General features: G+C 39.9%; 1 protein-coding gene across 1 annotated transcript in view; it reads right to left on the minus strand.

The window, feature by feature from the left end:
- GORAB (golgin, RAB6 interacting) overlaps positions 1 to 27543 on the minus strand; it is a 47444-nt gene that overhangs the window by 11712 nt on the left and 8189 nt on the right. The window contains exons 2-5 of the mRNA XM_064282942.1: positions 22996 to 23353; positions 20236 to 20337; positions 17850 to 17990; positions 6320 to 6811 (exon numbers count right to left, since the gene is read on the minus strand). Coding sequence (XP_064139012.1) covers positions 6352 to 6811; positions 17850 to 17990; positions 20236 to 20337; positions 22996 to 23353 — 1061 coding nt within the window. The 3' untranslated portion in view covers positions 6320 to 6351. The remainder of the gene's footprint in view (positions 1 to 6319; positions 6812 to 17849; positions 17991 to 20235; positions 20338 to 22995; positions 23354 to 27543) is intronic.

Genomic DNA, 27543 nt, shown 5'->3' on the forward strand with positions numbered 1-27543 from the left:
CCAGCTGAGCCTACACCAAATTGCTTATCCAAAGAATCATAAGCAAATAGACTGGTGGTTGTTTTAAGACACTAAGTTGTGGGTGGATTGTCATGCAGCCATAAATAAGTGATACATGTAGCTAGAATGGCAGAGTTGGTTTCACTTCTCTAACAGCGCTGCACTAGCAATAGGAAATTGGGCGAGGACACATTGGGCTCGTTTTCCTCAAATGGAGTTTACTATTTAGCACAGGCGATTAATGCTTCAGGAAATTTTTTTCACAGCCCATATAGCAGAATATGATTTTAGGATGTTTCCAAGTCCTCTCAAGGCAGCACTACTCCCCCCACTAATTTTTACACATGCTGACACTTGAGATTCCTTTAGAGGATTAAGGCTTCCATTGTTGTTAGGTGCCATCAAGTTGATTCTGACTCATAGCAACCCCATATGACAGAGTAGAACCACCCCATATGGTCCCTTGGTTGTAATCTTTTTTTTTTTAAATTCTGCCGTTCAGAATATACACAGCAAAACGTACACCAACTCAGCAGTTTCTACATGTAAACTCAATGACATTGGGTTACATTCAAGTTGTGCAATTATTCTCACCCTCCTTTTCTGAGTCGTTCCTCCCCATTAACATAAACTCACTGCCCACTAAGATTCCCATCTTTCAAGTTGCCGTTGTCAGTTTGATCCCATACAGACAGATCCTGAAAGAGCACAATGCTAAACCAGACATTGTTATTAGTTAAGCTAAACCACTGTTTGGTTTTAAGAAAACTACAGGGTACATTCCTGGTTCAAGGTCCAAAGAGTATCTCAGGGAAGAGTTGCAAGGATTCATCCAACCTCTATGGCTCTAGAAAATGTAGAGTCCATGAGAATTTGAAATTCTGTTCTGTATTTCCCCCATTTGATGAGCAATCTTCTACAGGATCTTTAGTCAAAATGTTCAGTGATAGTACTTGGCTGTAATCTTCATGGAAGTAGCTTATCAGGTCTTTCTCCCATGGAGATATTTGGTGGGTTCAAACCACTAACCTTTTGGTTAGCAGCCAAGTGCTTAATAGTTGCACCACCAGGACTCTTTAAGAAAATACATTACTTTGAAATATTCCATTACATTAAAATGTAGACACTCTTGGGAGAAATAAACTCCTGACTTAAAGTCTCCCCAAGATCTAAATAATTGCCTTCAGATCTTTTTCTAAGAGATTTTGAGAGGCAGTAACAACAGTGGTCACCTGAAATAGGGACCAGGCTGTGTCACGGAAGTCAGTGTTTGTCCAGTCTCATGTCCAGGGTACAGCTCTGTCCTGTGCCATGGGAGACCCTAAGAACCACAGAAGACACTGTTCTCTGGGTATGGCTCAGATTTTTAACTACGTTCTGAGGTAATAAATAAGAATCATAGAAACATGGAGAGGAATCTAGTAATAAAGACAGCAGTCTCTATCCTCAGGGCTTCTCAGGGCCTCTGTCAACGTTTGGAAATTTTTTTGCCCCACCCTGTGGGTACTAGGTATCTCAGCTCTCATCTTGGTAAAAGGCAGACTTGTCCCCACCATAGTGAGGGATTTAGTCGGTCAGTAGGACTAGGGTTCTCCTTCTCTTCCACCAACAGGATAGTGGTGGGGAAGAAAAGCTTGGACTAAAAGGCTGGAGATATTTTTGTAGCTATGTGACACTGGGGCTATCTATGTCTATTGGCAATTTTTGAGAGAAATGCACATGAGGTACATGAGCCAAAATATTGAACATAAAAAAAGACTCAACTGTGGTTGTTTCAGCTGTTTTCCAGTTGTGAAATTCAGGTCTAAACAACTGTAATTATGATTCTTTCAGAATGCCTATGGAGCCTCAGGTTTGTCTTCATTGCCTGTTTTTGCTTGGCTATTTTTATGAAAAAGAGAAGATAGCCAATTCTGCTGAAGTTTTAATTCAGTGAAGGCTCTGGTGTCAATGCACAGCTTTAGAAGGCTAGATACAACTGATGGCCACATGTACTCCACACATGGCAGTGTTACACAATAGCTGCAAGAGCTCATAAAATGACTCTTCTCACTCCCATTATTCATTTCCCTCTGCTTCTCCCTCTCCTAACATCACTGACTATACATTGCAGGGTTATTATTTCAGTCCTCACATGAACCTTTGGCCTAGTGACTTATCCCTGGAGGCATGCTATAATCACTGAGAAATGTGCTCCCTGTCATGTCTTATTGCTTAATTATGGCTCTATTTTAGGCTCCCAGAGTCATTTGGCTTGGAAAGACCTCTCTTGTGTATGATCTTTGAACATGCCTGTGATGAGTTATCCTTTAGTTCATACCAGTTTGTTCCACTTCTACCTTGCTCTGGGCTTGGACGATAATTACTGACCCTTGGTTCAGCAACACCTTAGGTTATTTTAACAAGCGCTTACATTTATCCTAGTCTTTACACAAGACACTATCAACCCATTCTCATAAAAGCATGTGCTTAAAGTTAATTTTTCTAACACTTGATGGGGTTTTGCCCACTGATAAATCCCAGTGGGCCCCCTATTTTATATCAACATGCAAAAGCCTCCCCTCTTTCCAATGCCCTCTTGCTCTGGTACTTTTCTAACTCAAAACCTAAACATACAGTCTGAGAGGTTTTCTTGTTTTTTTGTTTGTTTTCCTTTTAGTCACGTGAGTGTTACTCCCCAGTGCTAAAAGCAAACTGAAAGATGTGGCAGGTCCTAAACGCGGTTGATGGATTGTAGAGCAACTGGATATAATATTTAAAATTAGGAGTGTTCTAAGAATTTGGAACTTCTGGGGGATACATCCATGTTCACTGTTGTAAGCACTTATTTGGCCTCCCATTAATAAGACATTCTGTTGTATCAGCCTTTGTTTGACATCTGCAAATCTTAGTCCCTAGACTAGACAATAAGCTCCTTAGGACAAAAGGCACAGAACAGATACCTCATATATTTGTCCATATAGGTAGCTACGTACAGTTTGATCAACTGCATAAATAGCTGATACTGTATTTTTCAAGACAGCTGCTTGGAATTAGGAGCTTGGCAGTTAAGAAACCTGACATTCAGGCAAAGGCAGACTGGAGAACAGTGTCCCGCGTCATCCCTCCAGAGAGTACTCAAGTCAGGCCTGGGATAGGTCTACGTTGAGAGGCAGCATTAATTACCCTGCTCCACAGTGGCCCCAGGTCTTGTCTAGCAGACTGAGTTATATCTATCAGGGCCTTTAAAAATGCTGACCCAGCTCCTTAGAAGTACAAAACCCAAAACATCATTTATAAAGGTCACTGGGAATGGCCTGGGTCAGAATAACCTGAGTTTGTTATGTGCCAGTGCCACAGAAGTCACTGAATGCTTAGATAAGCTCCTTGAGAATACTATGTTGCTAAATCCAAATGAAGAATGCGTTAGGTTTATAGCAGACTTCTTACTCTATAACTCAAAATGCCAGTCCGGCAGTGAAATAGGCTCTAAGAATTCCAATCAGAGATTTTTATCATCTGACTTGGAAACTGAAGTCTCTCCCAGCCGTGCTCTCAGTGAGTACAGAGATTTACCACCTGCAAGTGCTGTCATTCAGCATGACTATGCGGAGGTAGAAGTACCTTGAGAAAAACTCTTTATTTCAAATGCAACGAGAACTGTGCTTTAAAAAATTCTGCTTCTCTGCAATCTGTAAAAATAGCTCTAGTTTCAAGAAAGAAATAGGGAATCTAGGTGCCAAAAAAAAAAAAAAAAGTGCTAAGGACCCTTAAATCCAGGAAGTAAAGTTTAGCTAAGAGCGAAGTAAGCTTTTATAAGTGAAAATTATTGCAACTTGGTATAAAATATCTTTTCAGTGGCACCAGTGAGATACCACAACGGAGTTAACTCCCAAGTTACTTGTATCGTTTAAGAGCCTTGACTTACGCTTTAAGTACATGAGAAGCGGAAGCAAGGGAAGTTTAACGCTAGAGTCAGCTCTAAAAAGTTTCCCAATAAACTCACGGTGGTAATTTTGAAACAATAATTTAGTTAAAGAAACGAACAATTATTGTGGGTTTATGAATTCATATATGAAAAGGCTTTCAGTGTATTTTATTATTTAAAAAAAGTCTATATCAAGGTTATCCTGGAAAAGCCAGTGCATACGGTGCTCACACCAAAGGGCCCCACGGCTCCTTCATTTGCTCTTGTTTCTCCCACACATGGGACACAGCTGCCTGTGTATAAAATTGATGCAACATAATTTTGTCACTTATATCATCACCTGAGCACTCAGATACCACCCTGGGAACACAAGATAAGGTTTTTCAAAATGGTGGTTTCAGCGAACCTTTTATAGCCATATTTGAAAGCATTTCACACAAAACAATACCTGAATTGATTATAAAGCAGAAATTTCAAGCAGAGGAATGCAGTGAACTTACAGCCTGAGAGATGTAAGAGATACATCAAGGGCACAGAACTGCAGTTTTACTAGCACTTGAAGTTTAAAATAAGCCAGGTGGTCAACAACCCACTAGTGAAATCCCTGGTCCTTGATTCCTCATCTGTAAAATAAAATGATTAAATCAGATGTTTGCTGAGGTCCCATCCAACTCATTCATTTCATGGCTCTCATTTCTCCCCAGGCCTTGAGATAAGCACTTAGATGGAGAATTAGCTTGTACTCCTCTTTATATTTAACCAATCTTACAGCATCTCATTTCCTGAGCTGGGGCTCATACAAGAACAGACAATGGTATCTATCACATGGAGATCCAAGATACACTGCTGCCACATACCGCTTGGAAAAAATTTTAAGGTAAACAAAAAAACATTATAAATACATCAGACTCATTTATTCCTTGGAAAAATAAAGAGTGCTTTGATTGAGGCCTTCAATTTTTATGTATGCGCATACATTCATAAATAAAAATGTAACTATTTCCGTAAATGCTTCTGTTTAGAGAAATCAGTAATGGACAGCTGTAATTTCAACTAAAATTACGTAATATAAAAACACAAAGTTCATACAGAACACGAGCAGATAATAACTTCTCCAGAAACTATTATGGATACAATATTGCACTCATCCTTATCCTTTTAAAATAGTGCTTTTTAAAAAAGACTTAAAAACACAATCTTCATACTTTTTGGAATTTCTGATAAATAGGTCACAAAGTAATACCCACAGATTCTGTAACAAAATTATAATTTATTTACATACATATAGCATAATGTAGTGATTGACTATTAGTAATAGGTAATTAATAAACTATTAATGAGAAAACCAACATTTTAACAATTTAAATGCTTTATGACGGTTATTTTTGTCTAACGTAGAAAGCACAGATAACTTTAGAGAGAAAATACATCTATTTTTTTGATCATCAAAAGTAGCAATTTTTTAAATAATCAATTTTGGATTAGTTTACCTAATCAATACCTCAATCAAAGAAAATATACTAACGGTAAAATGCCATGCCTGTGTGTACTGTCTGTCTACAGGAGCCCCGGGCGGGGCAAACGGTTACACGCCTGCCTCCTAACTGACAGGTGGCGGTTCTCATTCAGCCACAGGCTCCTCAGAAGAAAACCCCGAAAAGCTTTCTGATTTACTCCTGAAAACCAAAGCCACTGAAAATCCTGTGGACTGCAGTTCTACTCTGAAACACACGGGGTCGCCATGAGTGGGGTTCGACTCAACGGGTTGGTTTTTGGTAGTGCATTGTGGGGGCGGGGAGTGGATGGGTATGTCTGCATGTAAAAATTAACCAAAATCCAAGCACTAAACTAAAACCATTTAAAAGGCCCATTTAAGACAAGGGTTAGGGCGGCTTAAGCTGGCTGGCTCTTTACATAAGCTGCAGCTCCTGAGTCCTGTTTTACAAATCTAGTATGGTCCCGACAGGTACTTCAACCTGCTACTTCTGTCAGTCGTTTCTGCCTCCACCTTTCTGGCAAGTGGTAAAGCCTGTGTCTTTTCACTAACTACATAGAACACTGCTCCCACTCTCAACACTCCTCTCAGGAGAAGTTACACAATTCAGTTAGAGACTAAGTATCATTTTCATTTTTACCAGGTCTAAAAACCACCTAACCATGTAGTTTTTCTTCCGTCCTTTTAAGTGACTTTCTTTCACCCATTAATAAGGATACACTGAAGGAACTGGACCAAAATCAAGGTAAAATATACCCCTGATACAAAATTATCATAATTCGAGAGTTTAAGAATGATCAAACATGTTAAAATACTAAAACCAATCACGGATTCAAAAATTAACACTATTTCGAAGAGATTTTTATCAGAGGCCAGGGCATAACCCACAGCACAAAGTACACTTCTATACCACGTACCACAATCCTGGAAAAGAACCAACCCTGGTTCCTCATGTGGGCAGAGCGGCTGAAGTGTCACCTACAGCAGCTTTAGTGTCTTGATTTTGGCCGTCTGGACTATGAAGGGAGCTGCCATTGGAACTTTCACCCTGTTCATCTACCTTTGGGGAAGCAGTTTGTTCTTGATGCTTTCTGTTCTCTTTAGGAAATTCTAAGGTCGCCCTGTCCCCAGAAGGATGACACAGCTTCTCTAAACCAGTCGTCTGTTTCCCCGCTTCTGTCTCTTGTTCCTGCAGCAATCTCGCCACCTCCGCCTCAAGCGCCAAAGCCTCTTCGTCAGCTTGTACATCCAGCTGCTGCATCAACCCCTCCAACTTCTCGGCCTTCCGGAGCTCATTCTGCTGTATGATCGTACAAAGGTGCTCAGTGAGCTGCTCTTTAATTTCAGTCTTGCGCTGGAGATCTAGCTTTGCTGCAACATACTCTGCCTCGGCCTTGTCAAACCGCTTCCTGCAAGGACAGGTACAAAGACTGATTGGTTAGCTTCCCACCGAAGAGGAGGAAGTTCAGAGGAAGGTGTAAAAACTGTAATTACACTCCAAAATCAGGGGAAAAAAAAAAAAAACAACAAAAATACGAATACTTTACTGACGCCTGTCTGTACGCCGCAGACAAATTAGGCTACAGCTGCTGCAACTTCCACAACATCCTTATTTGGATTCTCCTCACGGAGCGACATTCTTCCACACTCAGCGAAAGCAGGCTAAAGAGGGTTAATTTAGTGGTGTGCTAGCTTGGCGGGGAGCTCCAGTTAGTGTGTGCTAATTTCTGACGTGTAACTACAACCCCCATTGCCAATTTCAAGCTACCAATGTGTTCTGAATTGAATTGTGGCCCTCGAAAATATGTGTCGGGATTCTAACTCCTGTACCTGTGGATGTAACGTAATGTAGTGTAATCACCTTCCATAATACAAGCTAATGGAACCAATCAATCAGTTGGGGTCACACCAGTGTAGGGTGGATCCTAAACCTATCCACTTCTGAGTTGTAAAAAGAGCAGACTGGACACGGAGGCCCACAGACACCAGGGAAAGACAGGTGTTATCTGACCTAAGGACCAGAAAGGCAGACAAATCCACAATCCCATGAACTCAAAGGACTGCTGGCTTCCCTCTAGAGCCACACCCCAAATTTGGGCTTCTAGCCTTCTGAACTGAGAAAGAATAAATTTGTGTTCTTTAAAACCACCACTTCGGGTATCTGTGTCAGCAGCACTAGGAGGCTGAGACACAGGGCAACATCACTGAATGTAGGACTGGAAAGCAGTGCATAAAATCTGCTCTTGCAAGCCAGCACACAGTTGGTTAAATCTGAGGCAAAAGAAGAGATGGAGAAAGTAGACAATCTGTATTTCTTGATTAAACGGATTAGAAAAGAAAACTCCTGGTGGTAGAAAAGGGTATGAACAGTGACTGGGAGGTGACTATAAATGGGAGAGCACACCAGAGCTGAGGAAAAATGATAATGGGTGGAATCCAAAGTGAGGGCAAGAAACACCAAGCAGAAGAGAAAACTGCAGGACACGTTTAGTCAGGGTTCCCCAGCCTCGGCACTACTGACACTCTGGCCATGTAATTCTTTGTTGTGAGGCGCTGTCCCGAGCAGTGGAGGAACCTCAGCAGCCTCTACCCACCAGCTGCCTGTAGCTCCCACCAGTTTAACAACCAAAATGTCTGCAGACATTGACAAGTGTCTCCTGGGGGCAGATCAGTTCCAGCTGAGTGCCCCTGGGAGAAGTTGTTCTCCCATCCTTGCTCTGTCTACTCTGCAACAGCCTACTATTAGGCTTTTTGTTAGGAATTTTAATGTGTTTACATGCATACAAATTCCACAGAAAGGAAGCTTGCTGGAGCCTTACGTGAAGCTGGGTAATTCTACTGGACAAGTTACCTTACTGACCACCTTTTCTCTTTTGCACCAGGTGGGTACACAGCAGAAAAGTTATCAGAGTTTGTTGGTATAATGTCTTTGCTTTTTCCATATCATTTGCTGCTTTTCTTTTCACCAAGAAGCTGATCCTCACTTTCCAAATTGTTCTTCCATTTCATTCCCACCAACTGCTGTGCCCGCCATGTTGTCTTATCTGTTCCCCAGCCCAGTGCCATCTTTTCTGTTACAACTGCCTAAATCAGCTCAATGCAGGAAGCAGTTGCCAGCATAAAATTTTGGCGAAAGAGAAACAGGCAATTCTCCTAAGGTCAGATTCTCTGTCTGAGAATTAAGTAAACAGTGGAAAAATAAAAGGCTCTGAGTTTAGAGATTGCTGGATTTAAAACCTGCCTTGGCCATTTACTACGTACACACCTGTTTTGGCCAAGGCCTTTTGGATGCAAAGAACAGACACCTGGTCAAACTAGCCCAGGTAAAAGGTGGGTTTTATTGTGGGAAACAAGAGGTAATCTCATGAGCATATCATCAGAATCAAAGGCTATTCTCTTCAATGCTTAGAACCAGAGTTTGTCTCATTTCTGCTTTCCTATCCTACAGCCCAGTATGGCTGCCAGTTGAGGCACTACATCAAATTCCCTCAATCTCTTCGTGTTTCAGTTCCAAAACTCCAGGGGCAGGAACTGGGCTGGCCTGACTCATTTCAGTTTAAACAGAGATCTTAGTGCCAGGCCATGTCATGGACCACTGGAGTCAGTAGCCTGTCTTTACTCTAAGGGTAAAGGTAAGGGTCAGCATCATGAGTACAGGGCACAGCCAGATTCCTGTGCAAGGCGCTGGGGAGGAGGCACACAGTGACTGACGACCCCAGTACAGTGACTCTGGCAGTTACTTCTGCAGAGTCCTGGTTTATCTGTAAATTGATGATGATAATAATAACACTTCACAGAGTGTTAATGATTAAATAACACAAGGAAAGTGTCTAGATCAGTGCCTCATAAAAACCCAGTGCTGTCGAGTCGATTCCGACTCATAGCGACCCTACAGGACGGAGTAGAACTGCCCCCATAGAGTTTCCAAGAAGCACCTGGAGGATTTGAACTGCCAACCCTTTGGTTCGCAGCCGTAGCACTTTAACCACTACGCCACCTGGGTTTCCCAGAGCCTCACAGGCACTCAAGAAACAGAGCTCCCCCTCAGAGCACCAGGGTCAAAAAGGGCTGTTGGTACATCAGTAAACATGTACCTAAAATTATGTAAAATTCAGGGGCCTGGTGTTTAACTCAAAAACTCTTATTTACATAAAGTGGATTTATCATACTGCATTTTTTAAAACTGTCACCTAGTAAATATATGAGAAAACTACCCTTCTAAAAATAATTTCTTGTATTAAAAGAACTGTTCTAAAGATGCTCTGTTGGATACCTGGGTCCCTTATTTCCATGCTTCATTATGTCTACCAATGTTCTTGCATCAGGCGTAACAGCTCTTGCGACATTCTCTACGGGTACAAAGCCTTGTCCCTTGCCAACCCCAAGTCTCCTTTTTCTGCACGTTTATGGCCTCCCCAAGTCAGTGGGTATAGATTCACTGACTATGCTCACGAATAATGAATTGAAATGAACATCCAAAAACAGGTCCCTAGGTTTCCATTATCTTTCACCTGGGATAAATCACTGAAAAATTTGCAATTTGTTTTTTTAAAGTCCTTTTGGCCAGAAACATAAATATATATGCTTGTACAGAGTGATTTATGTTTAAAATACCGATTAGTCTCACAAACTGGTCGACTGTACTTTGAGGGGGCAGTTCTTCCCCAGTCATCTTGAGTGCCTTCCAACCTGGGGTCTCATCTTCCAGCACTATATCAGACAATGTTCCGCTGCTATTCGTAAGGTTTTCACTGGCTAATGCTTTTCAGAAGTAGACCACTGGGTCCTTCTTTCTAGTCTGTCTTAGTCCCCTCAAAGTAGAGTCGACCTTAATGACGTGGATGGAGTAAAGCTTTTGGGACCTTCATTTGCTGATGTGGCACAACTCAAAATGAGAAGAAACAGCTGCAAACATCCATTAATAATTGGAACCTGGAATGTACAAAGTATGAATCTAGGAAAATTGGAAATAATCACAAATGAAATGGAATGCATAAACATTGATATCCTAGGCATGAGTGAGCTGAAATGGACTGGTACTGGCCATTTTGAATTAGACAATCACATAGTCTACTATCCGGGGAATGACAACTTGAAGAGGAATGGTGTTGCATTCATTGTCGAAAAGATTATTTCAAGATCTATCCTGAAGTATAGCACTGTCAGTGATAGGATAATATGCACATGCCTACAAGGAAGACCAGTTAATTCAAATTTACCCAGCAACCACCAAGGCCAAAGATGAAGAAATTGAAGATTTTTATCAGCTGCTGCAGTCTGAAATGGATAGAACATGCAATCAGGATGCATTGGTAATTACTGGTGATTGGAATACGCAAGGTGGAAATAAAGAAGAAGGGTCGGTAGTTGGAAAATATGGCCTTGGTGATAGAAACAACGGCAAACACTGAATGACAGAATTTTGTAAGACCAACTTCTTCATCACAAATACCTTCTTCTTTCACCAACATAAACGGCGACTATACACATGGACCTCACCAGAGGAAACGCACAGCAGTCAAACTGACTACATCTGTGGAAAGAGAATGGAAAAGCTCAATATCATCAGTCGGAACAAGGCCAGGGGCCGACTGTGCAACTGACCATCAGTTGCTCATATGCAAGTTCAAGCTGAAACCGAAGAAAATCAGAGCAAGTCCACGAGAGCCAAAATATGACCTTGAGTATATCCCACCTGAATTTAGAGACCATCTGACAAATAGACTTGACACACTGAACACTAGTGACCAAAAAGCAGACGAGTTGTGGAATGACATCAAGGAGATCGTACATGAAGAATGTAAGAGATTATTGAAAAGATAGGAAAGAAAGAAAAGACCAAGATAGATGTCAGAGGAGACTCTGAAACTTGCTCACGAACGTCACGCAGCTAAAGCAAAAGGAAGAAAATGATGAAGTAAAAGAACCGAAGATTTCAAATGGCGGCTCAAGAAGACAAAGTAAAGTATTATAATGACATGTGCAAAGAGCTGGAGATAGAAAACCAAAAGGGAAGAACACACCTGGCGTTTCTCAAACTTAAAGAACTGAGGAAAAAATTCAAGCCTTGAGTTGCGGTAGTGAAGGAGAAGCATCAAAAAAAGATGGAAGGAATACACAGAGTCGTTATACCAAAAAGAATTAGTCCATATTCAACCATTTCAAGAGGTGGCATATGATCAGGAACCGATGGTACTGAAGGAAGAAGTCCAAGCTGCTCTGAAGGCACTGGCGAAAAACAAGGCTCCAGGAATTGATGGAATATCAATTGAGATGTTTCAACAAACAGATGCAGCGCTGGAGGTGCTCACTCGTCTATGCCAAGAAATATGGAAGACACCTTCCTGGCCAACTGACTGGAAGAGATCCATATTTATGCCTATTCCCAAGAAACGTGATCCAATTAAATGTTGAAATTACAGAACAATATCACTAATATCACACGCAAGCAAAATTTTGCTGAAGATCATTCAAAAATGGCTGCAGCAGTATATTGACAGGGAACTGCCAGAAATTCAGGCTGGTTTCAGAAGAGGACATGGAACCAGGGATATCATTGCTGATGTCAGATGGATCCTGGCTGACAGTAAAGGATACCAGAAGGATGTTTACCTCTGTTTTATTGACTATGCAAAGGCATTCGACTGTGTCGATCGTAACAAATTATGGATAACACTGTGAATGGGAATTCCAGAACACTTAATTGTGCTCATGAGGAACCTTTACATAGGTCAAGAGGCAGTTGTTCGGACAGAACAAGGGGATACTGATTGGTTTAAAGTCAGGAAAGGTGTGTGTCAGGGTTGTATTCTTTCACCGTACCTATTTAATCTGTATGCTGAACAAATAATCCCAGAAGCTGTACTACGTGAAGAACGGGTCATCAGGATTGGAGGAAGACTCATTAACAACCTGCGTTATGCAGATGACACAACCATGCTTGCTGAAAGTGAAGAGGACTTGAAGCACTTACTAATGAAGATCAAAGACCACAGCCTTCGGTATGGGTTACACCTCAACATAAAGAAAACAAAAATCCTCACAACTGGAACAATAAGCAACATCATGATAAACGGAGAAACGATCGAAGTTGTCAAGTATTTCATTTTACCTGAATCCACAATCAACAGCCACGGAAGCAGCAGTCAAGAAATCAAATGATACATTGCATGTTGGGTAAATCTGCAGCAAAAGACCTCCTTAAAGTGTTGAAAAGCAAAGATGTCACCTTGAAGACTAAAGTGTGCCTGACCCAGGCCATGGTATTTTCAATCACATCATATGCATGTGAAAGCTGGACAGTGAATAATGAAGACCGAAGAAGAACTGACACCTTTGAATTGTGTTGGCGACGAATATTGAATATACTACGGACTGCCAAAAGAACAAACAAATCTGTCTTGGAAGAAGTACAACCAGAATGCTCCTTAGAAGCAAGGATGGGAAGGCTGCATCTTACAAACTTTGGACATGTCCTCAGGAGGGATGAGTCCCTGGAGAAGGACATCGTGCTTGGCAGAGCACAGGGTCAGCGGAAAAGAGGAAGACCCTCAACGAGGTGGATTGACACAGTGGCTGCAACAATGAGGTCAAGCATAACAACGACTGTAAGGATGGCTCAGGACCGGACAGTGTTTCGTTCTGTTGTACATGGGGTCGCTGTGAGTCACAACCGACTCAATGGCACCTAACAACAACAACTCACGAACCGCAGCAGCAGTCTGGGGATCAGGTGGGTACTGCTAAGTAAGAGTGTGATGACTTAGTTTGGAACAAAACAGTAAGAGCATTATATACAACAAAGACAAACTGAACTGGAAGTGCAATTCTAGAATTATTTCATTACTTTAAAATGACACTGAATGATGTAATAAGTGTTAAAGAGTTTTAAAAACCGTATCTTGGTTTTGGTATCCCTAAAATTAAAAAAAAATCTCAATCCTTAACGCTCAGTACACTGTCAGGTCCCACTGACCTCATTTTCACTTCTGAGTTCCTTTGTGAGATGTTCTAGCTATTTGTAAGAGCTGACATTTCATGACTTTTATACTTTTTCAGAAGTATCCCAAAGAACAAAGAGAGAATTTCGTTACAAAATTAGAATCTAATTCTGTTTTGCCATTTCCGCATGGGCCCAGTGGACCCTTTTGGAGATCTAAGCTACACCACAGAGATCTTATTTTTCCTGTTATCTTCAAACATTTTGCCATTTCATCACTTTAGGAGTTACTTCATCATTATTCATCAGTTCCGCTAGGCTAAAAAATTAAAAGAATAAGAACATAAAGAATGACCAATTATGTAAAAGGGTGTGAAACAAATCATCATCTTTCAGTTTCCTTACTGTGTGTACGATGCACTGTATCATCCTTCGAGAAGATATAAAAGAAGACCTGAGACACCAACTTTATAATCTGCTCTTAAGCTTTCATTGAACACAGTTGCAAATTCATGTTTTTTCAGTTTCTCCTAATAATGGCAAAGACAAGAAAACTGACAGAGAAAGACATTTTGCACTTATTAGACAAACCAAAAGAATGCTGTGGGCAGACGAAAAAGTAGACCTCCAAATATATATTTAGTTTCTAATCCCCAGGGTTGCTATGAGTTGGAATTGACTCAACAGCAACGAGTTTAGTGCTGGTGCTGTAGCATAGCTGGTTAACGTGCCTGTCTAGTAAACAGGAGATCCCTGGTTCAAATCTCAGTGGTGCCTTTATTCAGCTGTGAGGGAATCTTCCATTTGGAGCCCTGGTGGCGCAGTGGTTAAGAGCTACGGCTGCTAATCAGAAGGCTGGCAGTTCAAATCCACCACCTGCTCTTTGGAAACCTTATGGGGAGGTTCTACTCTGTCCTGTAGGAACACTATGAGTCAGAATCAGCTGAAGGGCAACAGATTTGGTGTTTTTTTTTTTTTTAATCCCCAGAAGCTGTGAATATTACCTTACATGGCAAACGATGCAGTTAAATTAAAGATCTTGAAAGGAGGAGGTTATCGTGGGTTGTCCCGTAGGCCTGAAATGCAAGCACATGCACTCTTGCCTCTTTTATGAGACAGGGAGTGATGCGGCCACACAAGCCAAGAACACCCAGAAGCTGGTAGAGGAGGCCACGGATTCTCCCACAGAGGCTCCAGAGGGTGCAGCCCTGCCTGCACCTTGATTTAGGACTTGTGGTCTTCAGAACTGTGAGAGAATAAGTTCCTGTTGTCTTAAGTCACCCATTTGTGGTACTTTGTTACAGCAGCCCCAGGAAAGGAACACAAATGCGGAGGCCAGCACTTGGGACTCCAGACGGTGGAATCGGTCACGTAAGTAAAGTACCAGATTATCAGTCCTCAGAAAAAGATAGCCTAGATGAATTTTCTCAAACTCAAGAATCGATGAGTGAAAAATATATTTGTAAGGATAAAAACAAATATGGTATTCTCATCCCGTTAACCATTCCAACAGGAAGAACTTAATTACACAATGTCTTATAAGAACTTGGACTGTCTCTGGGCTGTCAAAGGGGTGGGGCAAGTACTCTTCCAACTTTTTGTTTCTGGGTCAAAATTACTTCATACTAAAAGATGTTTCTTATGCTTAAATTTTTATTAAAATTCCAAATAAAGTTGTTTTTCCACAACTGTGTTTATCCTCACTTCTATATTCATAAAATGACATATATAAACAAGGGGGAGGGCTATTAAATCTACATGGAAAAGGGTGGTAATTCTTCTTCCCGGTATGACCAAGCTTCAGTCAAGATGACTCCAACTCGAGGTGACCCCATGGGTGTCAGAGTAGAACTAGGTTTTATAAGGTTCTTAGTGGATGACTTTCCAGAAGCAAATTGCCAGGCCTTTCTTCCTAGGTGACACTCAGTGGACTCAAAGCTCCAACCTTTTGGTTAGCAGGCAAATACATTAATCGTTTAAAGGTTAGAGCCTAGAAACCCTATGGAGAAGTTCTACTCTGTGACAAGGGGGTGCTATGAGTTGAAATCGACTCGATGGCACCTAATAATGTTAACCATTTGCACCACCCAGGGATCCTAGTATTCCTGGTATACTGAGGGTTAAAAATATATATATTCTACATGCAGCTACTCCCAGTTTTACAAGCTGGTCTGCACAGCATATGGTGGCACTGTAATCACAGCTGTGAAAACCAAAGGCAGCAACTTTCTCACGCTGGCACGATCAGGGTGCTGGTCTCCCCAGAGATGTCCACGCGGACACTGCTCTACAGCGACGGTTTAAAGTCACTTCTGGACTATTCACTAACCAAGAACCTTCTGTGGATACAGCACCGTACCAGGCACTATAAGCAAAAAACCAAACCCGCTGCCGTCAAGTCAATTCTGACTCACGGCGACCCGATGTGTTACAGAGCAGAACTCCTCCACAGGGTTTTCTTTGCTGTAATCTTTACAGAGGGAGATCGTCAGGACTTCCTCCTGTGGTGCCACTGGGTGGGTGTGAACCATCAATCTTTAGGTCAGTAGTTGGGCACAAGCCATTTGTGCCACCTAGGGACCACCAGGCACTCTACAACTAAGATAATAATTTTTATTAAAATAAAAAAAAAAAAAAAATCAAGTAAATCTCTCATAGAAACTGACTGCCCTGGGGATAACCTTTCACTAGAAATCTGGACACAGTATTAATTTACCAATTCATATTTTCTCGGTAACCACAGATGGAAATTTAGGAAATGTGCTTTTAATCTTACCATGAACAAGAAGACACAGCCCCGGTTCTAGCTGTCTTTGTCTCTGGCTTCTCTCTGACTTAACACAAGCCTTAGGCTTCTAAAGACAGCCGCGGGCGCAACACCCACTTACATATAACAACATCAGTGTCAGGACCAAGAGAAATGCCATCTTTAGCTCATTAAGGAACATCAACTACATAAAAGTTTATTATGAATATTTATGTACTACGGGATGTTTTCTTCTATAACTAGTAATCCCATCTTTTCAGTGGTACTCTGAAGGCTAAAACATTCACATTCGTTAAAAAATATTCTATATGCAAAGGCAACCCTCTCCAGCCTACACCAGGACAGATTTAAAACATAACCAGATCGTTTTCCAGTTGAGGCTCCCAGCACTGTGCCTTACGATCTGAAATATTTATATAAAGAACTACGGGGGCATAAAAATGCTCCTCTGTCAAGCTTCTGTTACAGAGAACAAAATGTGCTAAAAATGAAGGCTGAATTTACTCATAACAAAAGCTTGCTCACCTCTTTAATGATCGTATTAATAGAAATCTGGAACCTCTAGTCATCAGCTACTGATGGCATTAATTTAGTAAGTTAATTAATAAAGGCAACCCATTAAGTTTAGTAGCATACGGTCAAACAACAATTACAAAAATCACAAGGACAGCCACGACCCTCCTTCTTAAACACCAGACAGTGAACTGAAAACCACACTCAAGCATTTCCGCTTTATTAAATTGTTATATAAACATTCTGATGCTGTGGTTTACCCTGGGCTAATGAGGCATTCTGATGGATTTCTAGTGTAACAGGGAAAGATGCAAAACTGAGTCATTAACACAGCACTCCCCTGTGAAAAAAGACAAACCAGGATGATTAAAGCAATGTTGAAAGGGCTGAAAACCCTGAAATTGGACTTCATTTTTTGCCCTTTTATCTGTTTGCAAAGTCCACGTAATTCTTTACATGTGTTAGTTCATTTTTAAATTATTTCTTGATGGCTTTTTTCTCTTTAAAAAAATGCCAGTGGTTGAAAACAAAAAAATACACATCAAACCAATTTCTATTATATATATAGAAAAGGAGATAACAAGTGCATAACATAACGTACCATAGAAGTATATAACAGAAAAGAAAACAATGAGAAAAAGTTTCAAGTTTCCAAGATGGAGTCATAATTTCCTTAAAATACTCATAAATTTTATATAAAATAAACTAGATCATGTTTCTTTGATGAAACTAAAATGAGAACTAGGCTTCCATCCCATAATGATCATCTCAATCAAAACTTCTTAATGGAAGGGAAAAGCTTAGGGTAAAATTAATAGTTTTAATATTGGTTCTGAGATGTAACAATTATGTGTTTTGGGGCAAGTCACTCAGATATTGTCATTTATTTAAGAAATAATTACTGAGAGTCTGCTAGCCTGAAAGATTAATAAAACCAGAGTCCCAAACATTAAATAGCTGATGGTTTAACAGGGAAGACTAAAATGTGAGTAAATAATGTAAGAAATGGTTTCAGGGGCACATAACAAGGGAAGCTGTTAGAACAGGGTTAAGGAAGTCTTCACAGGAGAGGACGCACTTGAATTAGCACAAAAGAGAAATAAATACAGCACCTAACAGGGCTGCTTCGAAGCTTAAATGACGACACACATAAAAATGCCTCACCTGGCTAGTAACGGAAATTAATTAAACTGTACTCCCTGATCAGAGTTCAGTTTCCCCAACTTACCGGGCATATGAATAGTCTAGGCTGGCCTGATCGATCCGGTTCCTGAGAATTCCAATGTCAGTGGACACCATGTCATCTAAAGCTTGTAACTCCTTCTGGATCCGCTTCAATTTCATGGTCTCTGCTTGAGTTCTTTTAGATCTAGAAAATCAGGAAAATGAGTGGAAAAATAAAAAACTTTTTAAACAGTGTACCCATACATGATTTAAGGGAAAAAAGATGCAAGATACTATATATAGAGAATGAGACAGAGAAAGTGAGTGAGTACATATGGTTATAATTTAAGATTTAAAAATTAAAAAAAAAAAAAAAAATGCAGGGTAACATTTTGATACATCTCTCAGAGACTGCATTTGAGATTTTTTTCCTTATTTTTCCAAGTTTTCTATTAGTGTATATTATTTGCATACATAAAGGAGAAAATAAGGTAAAAAAAAAAAAAAAATCCTAGTAAACAGTTCACATGTGAGTCTGTATCATTCAGTAAGGAGAGGAAGTACTAAAAAAGTACATCTGCATTCCCATTTCTTCAGAACATCCAACACAGCCTTCCAAATTTCTAGCTTTCAATCCTTCTTCCTGCTAAGCCCATTTTCGCTTGTCTGATACTTAGGAGACGCTGAGAACAGATGCCTACATTAATGAACACCATTTCTTTACATTTGAAAATACGTATTTGGTTTTTACTTTCTTAGGACTTATTTCTCCAAACTTTTACTGCTTTGATTCTTGTCCTCTAGACAAAACTGCAGGTCTTCAAAATTATTCGTGGGGCTCCACTTTTTTTTTTCCTTGCTTAAAGGCACATCCCACCTCATTCTCTCAGTCTCCTCGCCACCCTCTAAGTACGATACATACTTAAGAAACAGAACAAGCAAATACAAAAGCAAACCTTTAATCATGATTTCACTCATTTCAAAATTTCATACACATTTTTGAGGGGAAAGAAACCCCCCTCATAAAACTACTATATTGCAACTTAAGAAAGAATGTTGTCCCTTTATGGTACTCAAAAATTATGGGATGACACAACCCAGTCATGTCTGCTAACTCTGTTCTGCCTGGTCACGAAATGCCCAAGGTCATCCTCTTGATTTCTACCCCACTACGCAGTTACTTTTGCTTTCTGCCTACAAGAGTTCATTTGCCAGTATAATTCTTTTACTTCAAGTACTTCGCTGCCTGTATTTCTGCCCATATTAGTGGTTTCTATCTCAAAAGCATCTAGGGAAGAGTGAGCGCTGTCCCTGTACAGTTCTTTATAAAATACCCAATAAACAGCTTCTCTCCTTCTTCCAAACTGAGGGTACTAAAATACTTTTCAATATGTGATCACTTGTAGAAAAAAAAGTGGGCACTACTTTTTTGTGTCTTGTCCTTTTGTTAAGACATAGAAGTTCAGCAAGTTGTATATTTCCTACGCTTCATGAAAGATCAAGGGGCACCAGGGGGAGGGAAAAAAAAATCATTTTCAAATACATGCATCCCTCTGGAAAATAAAATTCCAAATAACTCTTACAGCCATCTGTCTCTCTCAGCACCCCTCCAACTTCTCTAGAAATGCACCCCAGCCTCCCAATCAATAATAGTTTTGCCAGATTTTTCCAGAGATCTGAAAAAAAAAAATGCCATTGAGTGCTTATATTTAATTCTCACTATTCTTAGTCACTGCCTTGTTGACTAAACTTGATTTCCTCAGGCTCCAGCAGATTAGACTACAAACTAAAAACACAGAAAGTGGATGGGCGATGGGAAGAGTGGCCTGAACAGAGTGCTGCTGTTCAAAGTGGGCACAATGGCAGTGAAGAAGTCAAGGAGAAAAGACCACTGATAGACACTGCAATGTGCGAGAAAACTGATCTCACACAGTACCTGATAGTGCTCACAATGGTGACCTTGAGCCATCAACAAAAGGTGCACAGTAAATTATCTAAGAAAACGTCACAGGAAACACAATTAAGATTTGTGGGGGTATAAGTCACTTGTGTGGAATGCCTTATTATGCCACATGCCAGATGATTAAGGACTCCCGACGTCAAAACTAAAACCTGCATTTGTTGCTAACTTAACACACACCGACGGCTACTTACCCCTTCCCTTACGAATGTGTAGATGATTAAAACTGAAAACACTGGTGCTGGTCCTGAATTTTCAATTGTATCTACATTCATGAATTCAATATGACCTATGCTGAAAAAGTCCTCCTTAATAAGTTAAGACAACCAGAACTTAGTATCATTTATAAAGCATAAAAAACTTGTTTAATTAGCCTTAAATGGTTGGAGAGAAAATAACTGTTTACTAGAGAAGACACAGGAAAATAAACATAAAGCATGACCAACTGACTTCAGGCTACAAACAACCTCCTCTGGTTCACGTGCCTCACCTTTCTGCAATAGCTTTGGCCAAAAGAGCTTTCTTACGTTTATTTTTCTCTTCCATTAACCGTTGTTCTCGTTGGAGGACTTCCCAACGAGATTTTTCTTGCCTAGGGAGCAAAAAAAAGTATAAAAGTGAGTTATGAGAGAGACTGCTACTCCATCCCATACCTTACCAGTCTCAGTTCCCTAAGTATAAAATTTAATCATCCAGATTATGTATATTTTCTTTCAAAAGTCCTCTTAAAAGCAACCCATCTGCAGCTCGTTATTTTATTCTAATAGGAACAAAGACCATGATCTGAAGTAAAGGAGGCTTACATAAATTGGCCCTTTGAAATCCATTATATGTATATAATCTAGGAACCCACAACTGGAAGCCAGAGTACTGCAGCTCTTTTTAGGAGTACAAAGAAACCTGTGTAAGTTAATCAGGTATTATATGCTAAATGGAGATCAAAATATATTGGTCTGTAGCTGATGTCATCTGTTATATTCTTATGTTTTAGAGTTTTCTATAAGGAAAGTCTCTACCACCTTAACATCTTTAAGACAATAACCAATGTTTATTTCACATATTTCCCTTCAATTTGCTCATTTCTTTCCAACTCTTCAACACTTCTAAACAGAGTGAAACACTATTAACTAAGAGTTGAAAGAATTCTGGGCTAAAGAAAAACCTCGAAGACCTAACTAAAAACATGAATTAGCACCCAATCTGTTCAACTCCGAAAGCATATTAAAATTTCTCATAAATACTGAACTTGATGTCAACTTGAATTAAACAAGGTAACAGCAAAGCTGTCTACTCCTACTACTGTCACTTCTTACAGTCATTATATCCAAGATCTTTCTTTATCCCCACACTTAGTTACGACTTTCAGAGCTGTCCTTTTCTCACCATTCCCACAGCTTCCACTTCAGTGCTGGCACTGGCCACCTCTCACATACACTACCACAGGCAGGCTTCTCACCTCAGTCTCATCTCCATCAGCACTCTATCCCCAATGGTCTTAGTGTTGACACCTGGGTTTCTATAACCATTATTTTGATCTGGACATGTCTCCCTCAGAGGCCTTGGTGATATCCTGCTTTATCAGGAAACTGGCTAGGCAGGCAGTTAGGGGTCGAAGGCCTACTTTTCTTGCTTAATTCTTGACTATTCTCTGGTCCTTTGCCTCTTCCAGAGAAGTCAGATAACATCTCTGAGCTTCTCTAAGAGATATAGCTTCCCTTTCCCTGTCTTAAAACCTCATAATTTCCCCTTTCCATAAAAGTTCCTCAGATTACATGTCTATTATGAAAAATTTCCCAAGTACCTAAAAAGAGAATAATTTTCTAAAGACATTCCATCTAAATTATTCAGCTCAGTTTAAACTCACCTACCACCTGTCTTAGATGATTGCTGGTAAACCAGCCTTAAAAGTACTTACATCTATTTATACATACTTATACAATTTTCGTTTCACAGTGCATAGGATTTTATTATCTCCTGTCAAAATGATTTCTTATGTGTAAACCCCTTGCGGGAAGGGAAAAATTTAAACTCATAGTGCAGATCTGGGTCAGCAGAGATTAAAAAAATATTTAAGAGATTAAAAAAATACTTTGAAAAAGACTCAAGAAATAGAAAACAGAAACAAATGCCATCCTTTCTCCCTAATGAGTGATAAATCTGGTGGAAACAAAGAAATGAGCAGATATTACAACATATATTCTAAAACAAAAAAAATTCTGATTATAAGAATTCACAAGTCACAGAATGGTAAATTCCACAAGAATATACCTAAACTAAATTATGTAGGTAAGCGGTTTCTACTACAAACACAAAATTAAATAGACACCCACTCCTCACTTATCGACACCATTAAGTTCCAAAGACCAGGTCAATATGTAAAAATCGGCATTATGCAAAAACAGAAGATGACATCAGATCACAAAATGGAAAATGACTACATCATTACATAACCATCAAATCAGATTACGTAACTGCTGAACCACTGAGAATCACGGTCCAGCCGAGTTGACACATAACTTCAGCCATCACAGCCAGCGTTAATCTTGACTAAGCATTCACTACTGCCATACGTCAGTAATGCACAAAAATAGCTGGATAGATTTTTTACTACCATCGTAAATGTGAAATGTCGGATAAAGAGGTCAGCTACCTTGTTATCCAACATTTTGTATTTACGATAGTAAAACAAATCTACTACCCAAACTATTTTGTGCGTTACCGATGTACGTCTGGCAGAAACAAACGCCGAGGTGCTGGGCAAGAGTAAAGCTGGCTGTGATGGTTATGTGACAACTTGGTTGGGCCGTGATTCTCAGTGGTTTGGCCATTGTGTAATGATGTAATTTAGCTGTTACATAATGATGTAGTGATTCTCTGCTGTGGTCACTAATCCTCCATTTTCTCATAACCCCAATTTTCATAGAATGACCTGTGTTGATAAATGAAGAGTGGGCATACTAGCTTTGGAAGATAACATCTTCTCTGAATCCCAGAGACCTCATCTGTAAAGTGAAAATAATTAACATCCATCGCAAAGCTGTTGTGAAGTCTACATGACATAATAACATAAACAATGCCCGGCATGTAATACATTTAGGTGGTAGTTATCTTTCAACAGTTTGTTTTTCAGATTTCTAGGTTTCAATATAAAATGCAGGAAATGTTAAAACCTGTATTTCCTCAAAGCCCAACAGAAAAAAAAAAAAGGTTAAATGCGAGGAAAATCTCATGGATGTACAGACTTACTAACAATTCCATTTTCTTTTTCTCCAATTTGCAATCTGGCTTTGGAGGTGGAACCTCGACTTTCTTATTGAGGTTTACATCATGAGAATTCTCGAGCCCCACTTCCCTTGACTGACTTTCAGTACCCTGTTGCTTTTCATCACCAATAGGGGAGGTGCGCGCCACAGAAGGAGCAGGAAGAGAAGAACATGGTTTTTGAGTATTAAATCTCTGTTTCGGAACGGAAAGCAGCTGTTCTAGAGGTAATGAGGTTGATCCATCTTGAAGTCCAAGTTTTTGGCTTTGCTCTTGAAGGGCTTTCTCTCGCAGAAGTTGTTGTCGACTTTTGTTCGTGGGCCGACGCCGCTGTGGTTCAAATGGATCTACGTAAAGAGAAAGTGGGAAAAATTCCTTTGTGTGAGCAATAAAACATAACTCCTCTAAGAAAATATTAAGCATTAACATTAAACTTTGGAAAGAAACAATTCTAGAAGTTGGTTCTTTTGTTGTTTTTCCCTTCTCTATCTTGAACACCCAGAGAAAAACACCCCTCTTCCTACAGTTTCAATAGTTCTCAGTTCATACTGTTAACATTTAATAAAAACTGCTCCATGTCTCAATTTACTGTCATAGGAAGTCAATCTGTCTGAATGTGTTAGGCCTTAGGACACAAAGCAAAGTTTCTGTTTTAATTTGACAGCTGCTAAAAGAATCAGCAAATTCTGACAAAATAAGGTAATTAAACTTCCTGAATGCCTTAAATTTATGATTCTGCCTGCTCTCCTAAAACAAAATGCTGGTTGAATTTTCAAATGGGCTCCCCCTCTCTTAAATTTTAACAGATTTTAGAGCAATTTGATAAGTACGTAGACACTATCCATACAAAATATAATTGAATGAAGTTATATTTCCAGGAATGCTGGTTAATCCTCAATCTTTTTTATGTTCCAGAACAAGGCTGTATTCTCCCAAAGTCTAGTCAGCCTGTAATTAATGTATGTAAACTAATTTTAACAGTAGACTTAAGCAATAAAAATCCATGGCCTTCGAGTAGATTCCAGCTCATAGCCACCCTATAGCGCAGAGCAGAAATGCCCTATAGGATTTCCAAGGATAACACATAATTAGACTATGAAATAAGCAGACCTAACATAGCTTGGAAACCCTGGTGGCATAGTGGTTAAGTGCTATTGCTCCTAACCAAAGGGTCGGCAGTTCGAATCCGCCTGGGGCTCCTTGGAAACTCTATGGGGCAGTTCTGCTTTGTCCTATAGGGTCGCCCTGAGTCAGAATCGACTCGATGGCACTGGGTTTAACATAACTGAATGGCTTCACTTAAAATGACTGGATAAGGTTTTTGCATTCCACTGTTGAGCCAAGAGAAGATCATGTATCAGTTTTGCTTTTTTTACTCTTCTAAGTAAAAACCAGAGTCAGAAAAGGACAACGATAACTATTCCAACGCAGGCTGAATCGAGATTCCTATTGATAGCTACTCAGTGCCATTTATGCCAGTGCAGGCTTTGCTTTGTTTCCACTTCCAACCGACAGCATGTGCTTTATGGACAGGCTTCAGTAGGTTTAAGGTTTTGATGACTCAAAAGCAACGGGGATATAATTATCAAATTCATAGAAACAAATGTACAGTTTCAATCGTTTATTTTCCAATTACCGGCATACTACCAAACTCAATCCATTACTTCTTGACCATGGCTTATACCTTTATTATATAAATATGACCAAAAATAACCTTTTGGGACTACTGAACGAGGTCAAAATTCACTTCTGGAAGTGTCACAAGACGTGCGTGGTATATGCATGGGCGTGCTATGCCAGAACTTTTTAACATAATCTCATCATTTCCGTGCGTTGTATGTGTGTACATTATTTACATGGGCACACTATTTGCAAAAATACAGTACTCCTGGTTTCTGATCATTATTCACACTATCAGAAAATGTCATAAGAGTCTGCTTACCTCCCAGTTCAACTATTAGCTGAATTATCAATAGTTCCTCTAAAATTCAGTACTGCAGTTTCCATTATACTCTGCATGTCCACAAAGCCTACCTTATTGGCTTGCCTACAACTCAGGGAGGTCTGGCTACAGCAATTAAATGCTCTGACCAGTGGTGCCAGGCCACTTCTGCTCACAACTCACTGGCCAGAACTAGTACATAGTCATAAACAAACACAAAGGGGCTGGGCATATGCCTGGGAAGGAGAGGGAACCAGAAGCATTTGACATGTTTCACTAAATAAAAAATAAAATAGTGCTATCGAGTCATTTCCGACTCATAGCTGACCCTATGCAACGCCCAATAGGGTTTCTGAGGAGCACCTGGTGGACTTGAACTGCCAACCATTTGGTTAGCATCCACAGCACTTAGCCGCTACTTTACTAATCACCGTTAGGAAGGAGAGGGAACCAGAAGCACTTGACATGCTTCACTAATCACCGTTAATTTAAAAACGTTGGAAATTTCCAAATTTTTTTTAATTGAATTTTAAAAGATTTGAATCTAATTTAAAGATTGGATAAGTGGCCAAAAAAAGAGTAAGAAACACACCAAAAAAAAAAAAAAAAAGCCACACAAACATGTTGATGGAATTAAGCCAACAGGCTACCAGTATGTGATGTCTGGTATGTCCTCTTTTTTTTAAGCCCTGCTCCCCATACCCAAGACAACGATCATTCTGAATCATGAGTTCATCGTTCCCTTGCTTCCCTTTTTTATAAGTTATATCACATCTACAAATGTTTCTTTACAAGTTTTTTTTTCTTAACTTTATAAAAAGGGCATCATGCTGTATGCAATCACTTTTTAAACGTATTACATTGCCACTCGTACACACGGTGTTCATGTCACTGCAGCCTCTCATTCCGGAGGCTGTGTAACACTGCAGTGTGTGAATAAACCAGGATCTATTCATCTTCTTCCACTGAGGGGCATTCAGGTTAGTATCAGGTTACTGCTATTGTGAATTTTGCTGTTATGTCTCCTCTTGTACATGCGAAAGAATTTCTCTTGGGTATTCATCTAGTAGAACCGGTAGATCATAAAGTATAACTTCAGGAGAAATGTCAAGTTACTTTCCAAAATGCATTCCCTCAAGAAATACGGGATGAGCTGTGGCTGCACTTTCTCTTCAATATATGCTATTACCAGGCTTCTAAATTTGTCAGCTCAGTGGGTGTAAAGTGGTATCTCATTGTGCTCTTTATTCGCAATTCTCTACTCATTGATGGTGATGAGCATCTCTTTAAATTCATTTTCTATGAAATTTCTATCCGTGTCTTTTGTTCGTTTTCCTTTTGGGTCGTTTGTGTTTTTCATAAATTAGCAGCAAACAACTAGAAAACACAATTAAGGAGAAGATATTGTTGCAATACCAGAAAAGACACTATAAAGAATTTAAGAATAAATCTCATAAAAGGTTGCTCAAGGCTTCTAGAGGGAAAATTCTAAAACTTTATCAAGAGATATTAAAGAAGACCTAAATAAATGGAGACATACACGATATTAGTGAAAATATAACTTAAAGATTCAGTGCAATTCCAATCAAAATCCCACCCGGGTTTTCCATGAAATCCCAACTGGGTTAAATTATTCAAAATCTTACATGAAAGGATAAAAGTTCAAGGATAGAAAGTAAAGTTGAAAAAGAAGAAAGAAGGGGACTAAGCTACTAGATACCAGGAATCGATATGAAGCTTTAGGACACTATGGTATTGGTACCAAGAACCCAACCCGCTGCCATCGATTCTGACTCATAGCAACCCTAAAAGACGGACTAGAACTGCACCAGAGGATGTCTAAGGGGTGCCTGGTGGATTTAAACTGGCAACTTCTTGGTTAGCAGCCATAGCTCTTAACCACTACACCACCAGGGTTTCCGGTATCGGTACACAACAGACAGAATGATCAACGGAATCAAACAGACACACCAGAAACAGATGAGTACCTATACAGGCGCACCTCATTCTACTGTGTTTTGCAGATACTGCATTTTTTACAAATTGAAGGTCTGTGGCAACCCTACATTGAGCAAGTCTATCGGTGCCATTACTCTAACAGCATGCGCTCACTTCGTGTCTCTGTGTCACATTTTCGTAATTCTCACAATATTTCAAACTTTTTCATTATTATTATATGTTATGGGGATCTGTAATTAGTGACCGTTGATGTTACTATTGTAATTGTTTTGGGGCACCACGAACATGCTCATATAAGACAGTGAACTTAATAAAAGTTGTGTTTGTTCTGACTGCCCCACTGACCAGCAGTTCCCTGTCTCTTTCCCGGTCCTCCCTCTCCTCGGGCCTCTCTATTCCCCGAGACACGACAATACTGAAATTAGGCCAATTAATTACTCTACCACAGCCTCTAAGTGTTCAAGTGAAAGAAGAGTCACACATCTCTCCTTTTAAATCAAAAACAAGAAATGATTATGCTTAGTGAGGAAGACACGTCAAAAGCTGAGATGAGCCAGGCCTCTTGCGCCAGTTAGCCAAGTTGTGAATTCAAAGGAAAAGTTCTTGAAGAAAACTAAAAGTGCTACTCCAGTGAAC

Source organism: Loxodonta africana, chromosome 3 (assembly GCF_030014295.1).
Source record: "Loxodonta africana isolate mLoxAfr1 chromosome 3, mLoxAfr1.hap2, whole genome shotgun sequence".
NCBI classification, from domain to species: Eukaryota; Metazoa; Chordata; class Mammalia; order Proboscidea; family Elephantidae; genus Loxodonta; species Loxodonta africana.